Below are 14,184 nucleotides of genomic sequence, written 5' to 3'. Positions count from 1 at the left end.
ATTCTTATAAGACATAAGTATGCCTATATAGCAAACATATACCTTGAAATGCGATTCTACATTCATGACAATTGATCACAGAATTGTTACTGACAGTGAAAAACTAAAGAGATCATGTGCACCTCTTTACTGTCCTTTAGTGTTCACTACTTTCATGACTTTATCTTAAATATCTGGTATTTTCGTGAAATTATAAGTAATTCTATAGACAGTGCGTCCTGTAAACAGCACCTACACACTAAACAGCAACATTAATACTCTCTAGCATGTCGGTAACATTTAGTTTACAGACAGAGTGTCCTGTAAAGAGCATCTACACACTAAACAATAACATTAATGCTTTCTAACCTATCGGTAACATTCATGTGTGGGCTTGCTTTTCTCCCCGGCATATCTTACATGACAAAATGTAAATGAAGGTTTATATCCAGGTCTTCGAACACGAAGACTTACACGGGTCTCAAGTGTTGCACGACTTTGAATAGACTATAGCCTGCAAACACGTGGCGTGGTGTTCTTCTAGTTTTTTATTAATACTGAGTGTGATTACAAAGTCAGTATGGATATTTAAAACAATCAATAGGTCGAAACGTGTAACATAAGGGCGATTTATATTTTCATGCATGCATAAGAGATAAAGTTAAATTATCACAGCTTACTGCAGACTGGCTAGTTTATCACCACAGTTATTTTATAAGCGGAGGACACAACTTGGCTAAAACACTGAAACAGCATTCCGTTTCAGGAATAACACAAGATGCGAGACAGATGATGTTTCACACAGCAAATTGGTCAGAAACTTCTCAGCAGCCGCTGCTTTTCACGTTTGTCCAATACGCTTCCATGCTGGTTGTGAGGCTTTTGCGGATGTATCGCATAACCCAGAATTCATTTTTCATCTGAAGGATACCATAGTGACAGAAGTTCGAGCATTTCCTGGTGCTCCATTTCATTCTTTAATAGCTAATACCATTGTAATGATGGACGAGTTCATTATGATCGAGAATAATAATATTCAGTATTTGCTACAGAGACGCCCTCTACTGATATTCCAAAAACACGTTCATGATACTTTATGCTTCTGTGCAAAATATTTTTCATGCTTATTAAACAGCTCACCCTACAGACGTAGCATTTTGTTTATAGGTATATATTTTTAAAACTATACAATTATCAATTTCAATAACGAGTTTGCTCTAACAAAACAAAAATAACTAAATCCTTATTAAAAATTACCGATATTTATAAAACGACTCAACAAGTAGTACGTCATTATTATACGTTTTATTTCGAACACTTTCAGTCAACAGTTTTCTCTGACGAAATAATAATAAAGTTTGAGTAATATTATTAATATTTACAATACTACATAATAGATGGCACTATTTTTCTCTCACATAAACTTAATTACATATCATGCAGCGATTGTTATTGTATCCAAAGCGATTGACATAAACATAAGGTAAATAACTTGTACTATAACACAGAAAATAGTCTTGTAATTGTTTCTCCTTTAAGAAATCTGAAAGACCAGAGGACCACGCATGTGCACATTCCAATATGGCTGTTGTTTGTTTTGCTTGTTGTCATGATAGTCTTTAATGCTTTATGCAATTCGTTTTGCTCACAATTCGATTGTAGTCGTAACATTGAAGTGATTAGTTTTTCTTCAGAATGACGTCGGTTTATGATATAATAGCATCAAATTTGAAGAAAGCAGCGTTTCTCACTGTTGTTGTACTTGTTTTTAGTGTACTCTTCGGTGACTCTATGCCCATGTGATAATACAATCATGTATTTAATTCGGTGACTAATCGAGATCACTTAGTCACCACTTGTTAAATAAGTTAAGCTTACTTAAACATTGCCAGTTATATCAGTAACGTATATTCATATATAAAACTACACTACTCAGATAGATTATCATTCCTGAAGAATATTTGAGTCTTGAATACCATAAATAAACTTGTTACATAAGTTTCTTCTATACATACAACACACATATAACACCATATACAATGTTACTAAACGTTGGAAAGGCTAATCCCATTTATTTTGCACATAAATCCAGTGACAGCTTTATAACACATTTCAAAAATGTGACAATATTTTTAAAATAATATAAAAAGAGGATGGATATCCACCATAGTGATTACCTCCTAAATTCGCGTCTGAAATCCCAGCCAGTTGGAATCAATTTGCCAATAAATAACACTGACTGTAATAAATTATAGAAGTCTACTATGGTTGAACTGTCTTTAAATTATTACATGTTCTACAGTAATTCTGGCACGTTGAATTCGAAATGATATCCATTTTTCTCCATCACGTAGAATTTTTTTTTCATAAAACGTCATATGTATTTTTACATATGTGATTCATTTTCATTGAAATCAGATAATATTTTGTCATGCTTAAAATGTTGACAATCACTGGCTACAGACTTCTTTAGACCAATCGTGACGTAAGAGTCTTATCACTCGTTCTAGAACGCACGCATAACAAACATGATAATAAAATGTTCATTGTAGTAAACGAAAAATACAATTTAATCTAAGTAATTTTTAAGTAAGATTTATTTATTTCAAGTTTCTAAAAAAAATCCTCACACGATAAGAAAAATTAAATATATTTTCAAAATATGCGTAGCTGTATTACGGAGAATCTGTTATTAAAGTCAGAACAACTTTTATGAAATTTAATTTCTTAAGACTGTAGTATTTATTTCAGCACTCAGGGAGGGAAACATCGTAGAGATTTCACCGTAACTTCTTATAATTAAATTCTCTGTCAGTAATACGCTGAGGAAATGTAATGTTTCTAGTATCAACTATTAACGTGGTTGCCCCCAAAATATTTATTCCTCATGTTGTGAAATTAAACGTGCATTCATAATTTACATTAATGAACTAGATTCTTCATAACGTTTCACTAGTACAGTATATTCTGTTACGTATTATAATTTATCTCAGACGAGCATCCAATTTATTATGAAGCCTGGAACTGAATTAAATTTTAATTTATAAGTTAATTAATTATAGAAATGCGTCACATTTATGACGTTTGCCAACAATATTGATACACACAATTTTCTTTCTTAATATAAATATATTTTAATATTCAAACAATAATATGATTTATAATAATACTTGTTACAAATATTGATTTACATATAAAAGTTTTACAAACTTACAAATAATACGAAGTTTTCTATCTCATCCGGAACTTCCATGATATCCTATCGAGAGCTCAAGATGAGTGAATTAATTTCGAGTTTATATCGGTACTGTTCACTTAACGAGGAGTTAACTAATTCTTCATACTTGAGTTTTTCACCGATAAAGTTATACAATATTTTTGTAGAAATACTAACGCTCGAAGTTAATCCACTGAAGTTAAACTGTTTGTAGTGCTCGAAATCTATAAACGTTCCTGGTCAAATGTCTGTGGTTTCTTGATTAATATGTGTTAACTGCAGTTATTGCTTCCGAGGTTTATAGTACATCATCTGTAGCAAACCAACAATATACACTGTCTCTCCACGTATTTCGATGGCTACCTTTTATTATCGTTAACCGAGGGTTCTCGAAATTTCAGTTAACAGCAACATTTAGTACTTACGTACACACATAGTACATTGTTGATTCTTACACTCGAGAATCTTCTACAAACTTAGTGAATTGGCTGGAATTCTGCAATATACATTTAACCGTACAAGTTACATATATTTCTAAGTATATATTTAACTGAAGCAACCATATACATTGAAATAAATACATAACAGTAAATCCATTACAATTCATTGATGCACGAAACTTTACTGTAATGGACATCACGAATGAGTTTGTTTCGGATGAACGAATCTGGGTTTGGTTGAATTCTAAGAGTATTTTATATGTCACTATACCATCTAAGGTGTAAAAAAAAAAGTGATTAGTTTAATATTATGGTATGGGCCTATTTTAGATCGTTAAAACACTGATGGTAGTAGCTAGGTGTCAGACAGGTATAGCGTAACATTCTAACCAATGTTACTTTGTCTGCATTAATGGGATTATATTAGGAAATATATTACGTTTTCGTGCATAACGATTAACAACGTCACGTAACATGTCGTTTCGGGTAATGACTTGGAACACCTTAGAGGTAAATTCTCGATCCTCTTTAACCAGTCAGAAACGTTTCACACTCGCTACAGTCTGGACTGTTGAGACGATATATTTATAAGTTACTTAACATGTTATGACTAATTACTATGAAATACAATCACCTTGCTTAGCATATGATCATAAAGTCAGTAAGCAAAAATAATTTAAAAATAGAACAATAAAAGCCATACAGACCACAGTTGTGCTAATCATCTTATAATTTGTACGTATTAAGGGTAACACGAGTTTTCACTCTCTGTTGTTAGAAACTTTGAAGATAAAAGAACTGATAAAAACTAACATCACAGCAAATGTTAAATAAAAAACAGCGTTTGTTTTTTTTTTTTTTATTATTCTAGGTGATGTTTCTTTCAGGTCTACTTTAGTTTACACTCATGATTACAAATAAAAGTACTTCCCTTTATCAACTTCCATTTGTTAGTGGTTTTTGTTCCCCCCTATTAACCGCATTTCGGTGTATTTTGGTCTTTCTGAATCATGGAATAAAGTAAAACCTCGGTTTTCATATGGTTTCTTTTTTTATCACTACGTATTTCAAACTTGAAAGTGTTTATTAATCGGCAAATCAGGAAACAAAAATTTGTCTGAACTTAAATTTGCAAACATTTCTCTGTCTGTAGGTACCAAAATTTTAAGCACTGTTAAGAAGCTAATGTTGAATGAAAATCATTTATTTTTTAATTAATTTCTGAGTATTGAAATAATAATAACATGGTATTTTAAAACGATACAGTTAGAGGTTAAAAACAATGTCCTTGAAAATCATAAGCCTCAAATAAGATTAACCAGCGTATTTCAGTTATATTAATTCTCAAAAAACGTTTTAAATATATTTATTTTTATTTAAGCATTTATAAAAAATGTGTTTTTTAGTTCAAAAGGTACCATAAGAATAATAAGTGTCACAATTTCTCATGGTTTATGAAATATTGGGTATAAATAGGTGTGCGATTTTAATTTCGTGACAGAAATGATACTGTCTTATTTAAACGGTCGAATGTCATAACTTATGAAATAAAATTAGTGATATGTAATTTTACAAATAAGAAGCACATGCCGTTCTTTTCAGGCCTTTTAAAAACGAAACGATTAATCATACTTAACATCTTACCGACGTGTTTTCTTAATATCAGACATAACACAGGTGAAATTTTAAGTGTCGTCTTACAAACGAATTTAGCGATTTTAAGAAAATAAAATATGTACCGGATAAAGAAATCCTTAGATTATTCTCACCTTACAAATTCACCACAGAAAGGAGTATAACATTTCATAAGGCAAAACTAAAAACCATTTAATTAATTACTTCATATTAGTGTATAATCAATCATACTTTAATTTATATTATTTTTGTAGCTTTTACTTACCTTCGGGTATATTTTACTCAAGCCCTCTGTTTGCTAAAAACAAAATATCAAATTTTTGATGCAATTACGATATCTAAAAAATAATTCAGATTAATTACAATACAGGGCTGGATCAATTATCTAAAAAAATATTCAGATTACAATACAGGGTTGGATCAATTATCCAAAGAATTATTCAGATTACAATACAGGGTTGGATCAATTATCTAAAGAATTATTCAGATTACAATACAGGGTTGGATCAATTATCTAAAGAATTATTCAGGTTACAATACAGGGTTGGATCAATTATCTAAATAATTATTCAGATTACAATACAGGGTTGGATCAATTATCTAAAGAATTATTCAGATTACAATACAGGGTTGGATCAATTATCTAAAGAAATATTCAGATTACAATACAGGGCTGGATCAGTTATTCTTAATGTACGCCTAACCCAACCAGAAATGATTACAATACAGGGTTGGAAAACTGAATGACAATTATCAAAGAATATTCAATACAATTACAATTATCTAAAGAATTATTCAGATTACAATACAGGGTTGGATATACTACCATATTCAGATTACAATGTATTACCAGTACCGTCAGTTCATATACTACCATATGTATGTATTACCAGTACCGTCAGTTCATATACTACCATATGTATGTATTACCAGTACCGTCAGTTCATATACTACCATATGTATGTATTACCAGTACCGTCAGTTCATATACTACCATATGTATGTATTACCAGTACCGTCAGTTCATATACTACCATATGTATGTATTACCAGTACCGTCAGTTCATCCAGACTTCCGAGCACGAGAGTATGGCCTTGCCTTACAATGAGAATGAAATGAACCAGAGCGTACAAGGAAATCACAGGGCCCCAACCACTGGATATAATGTTAACCACGGTAAGTGTGATCAGGATTGCTTTTAACATCCATGTTATACTGATTGAAATAAACTGAATTATATTTATAAAAAAAATGTATAGTTGCAATTTTTACACGTGAGTTTATATTCTTAACCCAGAAGTGCTGTTCATAAAGTGTGCGAGCACAGAGTAACAAAGAAATGTATTTCTACACCTCCTTAAAATGTACCGTTGTTGTTTCAGCGCAAAACTAACAATAAGTTATTTTCGTCATCCACCGCGATAATTCAGACTAAGTTTTATAGCGTTTTAAGTCCATAACTCTGGCACTGATCCACAGGGGGATATATTCAGAATTTCGCATTATTTTCAAATCGTTACTGGAGACGAGGAAAGTTTAGTATTGTTTCTTCTCGGAACCTGTCGATATTTTAAATAAATAAACGTCACTTATGAAACGTAAAGTCTTCTCGAGTATATATTTCTTTAAAAAAGAAAACGAGCCAATTGAATGTGATATAAAAATACAAAGTGAAAGCTTTTAAACATTTAAATAATTAGACGCAATAATAATAATATTTATAATAATAATTTATTTAACATTTATTTATTTAACATCGTCAATTTCGCGTTTAGTAAAACCTATTAATATTTGTTCTCACGTGATCCCTTAAAAATGTTTGCACAGGAACAATATTTTGATGTTACAATAGCCATCTAGATCCCATTTTACTGGAAAATCAAGAAATAAGTTCTTAAGAATTATGATTGAAAATACTGGTAAAAATAATTATTAAATAAGTGAAATATCTCCTGACTAGCAGTATGTAAACAGGAAAATTACGATGTGATGATATTTTTAGCAACGACAATTCTTCTATCAATAAACTGATGTACAACAAGTTAATTGTTATGTTTCATTTTCAACTTTCTTTGCATACAGTAGCGCAGAAGGACTATTTCAAACCCATATATTTTGAGAAATTTTCTCTAAGAAGAACTGGGTAAGTCCCATGAGTATGCAGCAGATAGCCCGATGTGGCTTTGTTATAAGAAAACACACACGAGTAAGAAGAATTAGGTATATCACACGAGTAAGAATAATATAATTAGATATGTCACATGAGTAAGATTATTAAATATAATAACTAGTTTTCCTAGACTTGAGTCAAAAGTTAAGGTATGTTTTACATGGAATCATTGAAATAGCTACATGGTGTTGATTTTCTCTAGGTGTAATTCATACAAATTTCAAATTATATTAAACGAACATTTATTATATGTTATCACGTGTACGCATCAACACACAAATTTTTACTAGCATATAAAATATAAGAATATCATTTAAAGTTCAACCATAAGGCTATTACTGAGCGTTCGTTTAGTAAAGCAAATTGTGTCTCTACTCATTGTAATGTGGACAAACTTATAAGCTGAATAAATATCACGAAAAGTTTTATTTATGACAATAAAAATCTTCCTGATATTTATTCGTAGGCAAATTTACTGCTACATTCAAAGGCGTTAGGAGAAACTAGCACGTCGGTCCCGTGCCCCAAATCTCCAGATAGTCTCATGAGAAATCAAAATGGAAAACCACGATTGATATCACCCTGAAATCAAAAATTCCCGCGCCTTTAGGCCCAAATCCCGAATATTTTAAACATCTAGTGACGCCTCTGGCTACATCGTATGGATAGAATTTACATTGACTTTTTCGTGGCGTAGTAACCTTAAAGAACTTTATGTAGAAATTTATCTCACATTATGATTAATTATCTCGAACTTTAAGAAACTTCTGCTTTAAAGCGTGTATTTGATGAATGCTTTGTTTCGTTTGTTTGCTTTTGAATTTCACGCAAAGCTACACGAGGGCTATTTTAGCTAGCTGCCCCTAATTTAGTAGTGAAAGATTAGAAGGAAGACAGTTAGTCAACACCACCAACTGTCAACTGTTGGGCTTTTCACTCTTTTACCAACGAATACTAGGATTGACCGTAACATTGTAACATCCCCATGGCTGAACGGGCGAGCATGTTTGGTGCGACGGGGATTCGAACCCGCAACTCTCAGATTACGAGTGGTGCGCCTTAACCACCTAGCCAATCGGGCCTTTGATGAATGGTAACAACAGACCAACTGAATTATTTTCAGAAAAATATGTCAACAATACACGGCAGATGAAAATCTATGTGAAAATTGTGATTAGAAAGTCCTCTAACCATATATACATACACTTCATAATGCCATTGAGGGTAACAAATGAGAATTATCTAGATTTACCCTATATGAGATGATATCCTGATAATCTCCACCGGATCTGAAATAGCTGTATTAGCGAAACTAACTGTTAAGAGGACGTTTTTAAGGGTTTATTATAACATTTACGACACTACTTTATATACGGTTTTATGAGATTAATTTTTGTGTATAAAGTTGAATTTATTCATTTACTTATTACTTAAAAGATGAAATATTATATCATCCCCCAAGTTTTCTGCAGAAAATGACATATCGATTTCACGTTGAAATATTGTCACGGTATCAAGACCTAGCTATTCGTTATATTATCAGTTTCTTACTTTTGATAATTTGACAAGTAGTTTTGGAAAGCGAGAACTATCATGACACAAAAGTTTGTTATTTGTTTTTAGTCGCACTTGACTTAAAAACTTGTATTAATTAACTTAGTACGTTTTTTCTCTAGATGCCTTTGTTTTTTTACCTTATCGTATTTCTTCGTACACTAACATTTCATCACAAGCATTCTAGAAAGACATACTTTAGTTAAACAGTAATACCATAATCACGTATAAATATACTCTTCAAAACAAGAAACGCAAAAGGGATATTTTTGTTATTTTAAAGAGAAATTTATGTAATAACGTTACAAGCTCAGAGTATGTGATGTTACACGTGTTAAGGCACTGATTGTCAGACCAAAATGACAATAAAAATTGTGCACTTTGAAAACGGAGGAAAACATTGGATTTTTCGCCAAAACGCATTCGTGTCCAATAAATTTGTTTGAGAGATCTGCATGTTCTGCAAGTGCAACATGTGCAAAATCCCTATAAAAGTGACAGATTCTCGGTTTCCATAGCTCAGTGTTAAGCCACCGACACGCAATACAGTTACGCCAAGACTGACTGAAGCACAACGCAACAACGCCATTGGTCGCTTGGAAGCAGGCGAATCATGATCAGATGTTGCCAGAGCTGTGAATGTCCACCCAAGCACCATCACAAGGCTATGAAATCGTCACCAACAACATGGATTAACTCGTGACCGTCCACGATCTGGCAGACCTCGTGTGACCACGCCCGCACAAGATCGCAACATCCGGTTACGTCACCTTCGAGATAGGACCACCACTGCGACGTCTACTGTCTCAACCATACCAGGGCTGCGTAGGATTTCCGATCAGACCGTACGCAACCGTCTACGAGATACAGGAATCCGACCTCGACGTCCAGTCAGAGGCGTCATCCTCACCCAGCAACATCGTCAAGCACGGCTGCAGTGGACTCGGGCACATCGGGTATGGTTTCATCGACGATGGAGGCATGTTTGGTTCAGCGATGAATCACGTTTTATGCTTCGTAGGCAGATGGAAGGACTCGTGTTTACCGTCGCCGAGGTGAACGTTTTGCAGCAAACTGTGTGCAGGATGTTGACAGATTTGGTGGTGGCAGCATCATGATGTGGGCTGCCATCGCCTACAATGCCAGAACAGACCTTTTGCACATGCGAGGGAATCTTACGGCTCAACGATACGTCGACGAGATTCTTAGGCCCCATATGCAACCCATCATGGTGAACGTCAACGACGTTTTTCAATATGACAACGCCCGTCCTCACACAGCCCGACTCACCACTGTCTTCTTGAGACACCACAACATCAACGTTCTTCCCTGGCCCTCCAGATCACCAGATTTAAACCTCATCGAACATCTTTGGGACGAGTTGGACCGACGTCTGCGACGGCGACAACCTCAACCGCAGACTCTACCTCAGCTTGCAGCAGCTTTGCAGGCTGAGTGGACAGCCATTCCACAGGATGTGATTCGTCATCTCATCGCTTCCATGGGCAGGAGATGCCAACCAGTTATTGATGCTCACGTGGGGCATACTCGTTATTGACGTTGAGTGACGTTAAACTTCACCTAGTGAGCGTGGTCTTCGCCTTTACAGTCTTTAGATGTTCAGCAGTGAATGTGCAAAGTTTCACACATATCATACAGAACTACCCGGAATAAACTTGTTAACAATTTGTTTCGTATTTTCCCTTTGCGTTTCTTTTTTTGAAAAGTATATAACAAACAATGTAACAAGTACTCAGTTCAGCTGAAAAAGACAAGTAGTTCATGGACACAAGACACTAGATTGGCTATTTTTGTTTAATCTCTGGATTATATTGCCCGGTTATTTCATTATTACAACTATATTATAATGGTAACAAACCAGACTGTTGGATGTAGCAAAATATTCCGGAATATGTCTCGTTTTATTTTACCCAATTTATACGAACATATTTATAAGATTATAAATGTCGACAGGTGATAACCTTGACGTATATTACTTTAAAGACATTTTCGGATTGAGATTCTGAGATGGCTAAATTACTCTCATTATTAATAAAATTTTCTGAATGAAAGTTTTGGTTTGGTTTGTTTTGAATTTCACGAAAAGCTACACGAGGTCTATCTGAGCTAGCCGTCCCTAATTTAGCAGTGTAAGACTAGAGAGAAGGCAGTTGTTCATTACTACTCACCGCCAACTCTTAGGCTACTCTTTTACCAACGAATAGTGGGAATGACGTTCACATTATAACGCTCCCACGGCTGAAAGGGCGAGCATGTTTGGTGTGACGGGGATCCGCTGAATGAGAGTGACGACGAGTGTATAATAAAATTTGCTATATCTCGTAACGACGAGTCGCCAAACCCAGGGCTCATGAAGCTGACTGGACTATGAAAGATGCAGCAGAAGTTGAGATGCTGCTAATATTAGCAAACTGGTTGTCGATTACTGTTACTTCGTGAATTATACTGTAACTTTTAATCATTGTCACTAAACATCAGAATTAGGGTCAAGACTTTTAACATTATAATTATTTCTTTCAAACCAAGCTTGTTTGTTACTATTTATTGCTATCGTTATTTTCTTAAATTTAATCACTATTTGAAAGAACTAGCGATAAAGCAAACTATTTTTCCTGATTTCGAAGCGTCAATAGGGAATTATTGAGTAAAGGTTTGAAGAATGTTTAATAATATACAAACCATATCTGCTACTTCTAGAATTGACGAAGCCTTTCGCTCGATATTAGAGCTTTTCAGGTTGGCTTGGATACGATAGAAGAAAATCAGAGTTTGGTTGATTATTTAGAGGATGTTTGTAGTTAAGTACGAAGATACACAAAGGGTGATCTGTATCTGTCATCACAGGTATCGAAACCCGGTTTCTAGTGTTGTAAGTCCGTAGACATACCGTTCTACCAGTGGGGGGCGGAGTGTTTGGGAAACTTTATAATATCAAATTGCTTGATCAAAATCTGCTTTTGGGTGAACTACATAAGGTTTGTGAATTGTTGTTTTCATAATTCTTTGTTAATGTTATAACACATCAAAATTATTTTAGTCAATACACAGGGTCGAGGGTTCCCAGTCCCACCAAACATGCTAGCCCTTTCAGCCGTAGGGGCGTTATAATGTTACGGTCAATCCCATTATTTGTTGGTAAGAGTAGCTCAAGAGTTGACGGTGGGCAGCAATGACTAGCTGCCTTCCCGCTAGTCTTACACTGCTAAATTAGGGACGGCTAGCGCAGATAGCCCTCATGTAGCTTTGCGAGAAATTCAGAAACAAACATTTGGTCAATACAGGAGCGTTGGATTATCCAATTATTATTTTAAAAAAACCTTATTAATCAGAGTGAAAATCCATTGTGAGATGGACAAGATTGTCAACAAGATTTAGATACGTTAGACTTTTTATTGACCCCTCAAAAAATATCGAAATTCAAGTTCCAAGAAGATCCTTACAAACATTATTTTTACACCAATAATGTGCATTGAAGAAACACTACAGCTGTGTCAGACTTCGCGTAAGGTTCCTTTTACCCTATTTTTATACTATACTCTTGGTAGAAAAAAACGCTGAAATTGAATACATCGCGCATTTTCAACCTTTCACTGTTTGCACTTCCAGCTCTAAGCACCACTGAAACCTTGCTTTGCTATTTCTATCTGTGATAAACATTTTTCTAACTGATTACCGTATGATAATTTATTTACTTTCCTTTGCCCTTCACGGTTGGCAAATAGTCAAATCCTGACCAATGTTGAAAAAAGTATAGTAAATAAGACATAACCTGATATTGGTAGAATCTTACATGACAGTCCAGTCATCTAATCCTTTGGTCAGTCACCAGTGATTGATTACCAGTCATTCTTTACTACTAGAGTATTTGCTTTCATTTGGCAATATTTATAAAATTTGATACCGCATTTCTTTGAATTGTTGATCAATAAAAACGTATCAGACAGCGACTCTCAGGCCAGACATGTGCTTCCTATTTGCACGATTCATGCAATGACTTGAACTTCTGCATTTAAATACTGATTTCCATATCAGAATAAATTATGTGTAGCGAAAGGTCCAATGTAAAACGCAAATGCACAAGTTTATCATAAATTGTATCATAAAAATTTGCAATAAATTTAAAACAATTGGGCATTATTATTTCTTAAACATCTCTTGGGAAACAAAATTCCTTAATTTTTTGTTCGCAGTTCAAGCTAATAGTTGAAAAGGTTGGACTTTTCTATTCAAATCCTTACTTGGCACGTAGTATGCAGTTTGTTGTCTTCCAAATTTCAGAGCCGCTGCTAGTACAGCGATATGTCTTCGGGTTTACAACGCTAAAATCAGAGGTTCGATTCCCCTCGGTGGGCTTAGCAGATAGCCCCATGTGGCTTTGCTATAAGAAAACACACACACACACTCCAAATTTCAGATTGAAGTATGAGTTATTTGTTTATTACTGGGCATTCCAAAGGACCATTCTCAGATATCAAGTATTATAAATTAATCAAACTGGAAAAATATTTAAATTATATTTTCGTAAGGAGAAGGAAGTGGCATCATTTTCCAGAATGAAGGACTATAAAATCATTCTATTAAAGGCGATGAATGTAAGTCAGTAATGATCTAGCTAGAGAGAATTTCGTTTTATGAGCCAGTAAGACACCCATTGAATTTCATACAGTCTCAAAATTACAAGTATTCAAGGAAAATACTTGCGCTAACAATAAATTCAGTTCCAAAACATAAGGTAATATTCATAAGGTAATATTCATAAGGTAATATTCAGGGTAAGATAAGCTGTGGTAATCACGTAGATAAATTTCTGTGATGATTATTTTTTTGGTAGTTTGTGGAATTTCATGCAAAACTACACGAGAGCTATCTGCGCTAGCCGTCCCTAATTTAGCAGTGCAAGACTAGAGGGAAGATGACCATCTCCAGTACGAAATTTAAAGGGAATTCCTAACAATTGTTTAAATATCTCTATTGTATTTAGAAAACCAGATAATCTCCAACATTATTTGTAATGCATCACAGTTATTAGCAGACAGTCAGTAGCTTCTGTATTCGTTTGACTAAAGACGGAAGAGGTTCCTAACTAATGTTCTTTAACACAGTTTTTCTGACTTCTTAGCAACCAGTTCTTATTTCTTTCTTTCGTCTTCTTTGTTTGTTCTGCATT

The 14,184-nt window shown here is 34.2% G+C and overlaps 1 protein-coding gene across 6 annotated transcripts in view; it reads left to right on the top strand.

Moving 5' to 3' along the window:
• LOC143248883 (band 7 protein AGAP004871-like) overlaps positions 1–14,184 on the top strand; it is a 143,199-nt gene that overhangs the window by 86,394 nt on the left and 42,621 nt on the right. For 4 of the 6 annotated variants that reach the window (XM_076497776.1, XM_076497775.1, XM_076497774.1 and 1 more), the window contains one exon: positions 6,325–6,448. The exons of the other annotated variants lie outside the window; for them this stretch is intronic. In XM_076497776.1, the coding sequence (XP_076353891.1) occupies positions 6,325–6,448 (124 nt within the window). The remainder of the gene's footprint in view (positions 1–6,324; positions 6,449–14,184) is intronic. 6 annotated transcript variants of the gene reach the window in all.

Source organism: Tachypleus tridentatus, chromosome 4 (assembly GCF_004210375.1).
Source record: "Tachypleus tridentatus isolate NWPU-2018 chromosome 4, ASM421037v1, whole genome shotgun sequence".
Taxonomy (NCBI): Eukaryota; Metazoa; Arthropoda; class Merostomata; order Xiphosura; family Limulidae; genus Tachypleus; species Tachypleus tridentatus.
This window is presented reverse-complemented; position numbering and strand designations above follow the sequence as displayed.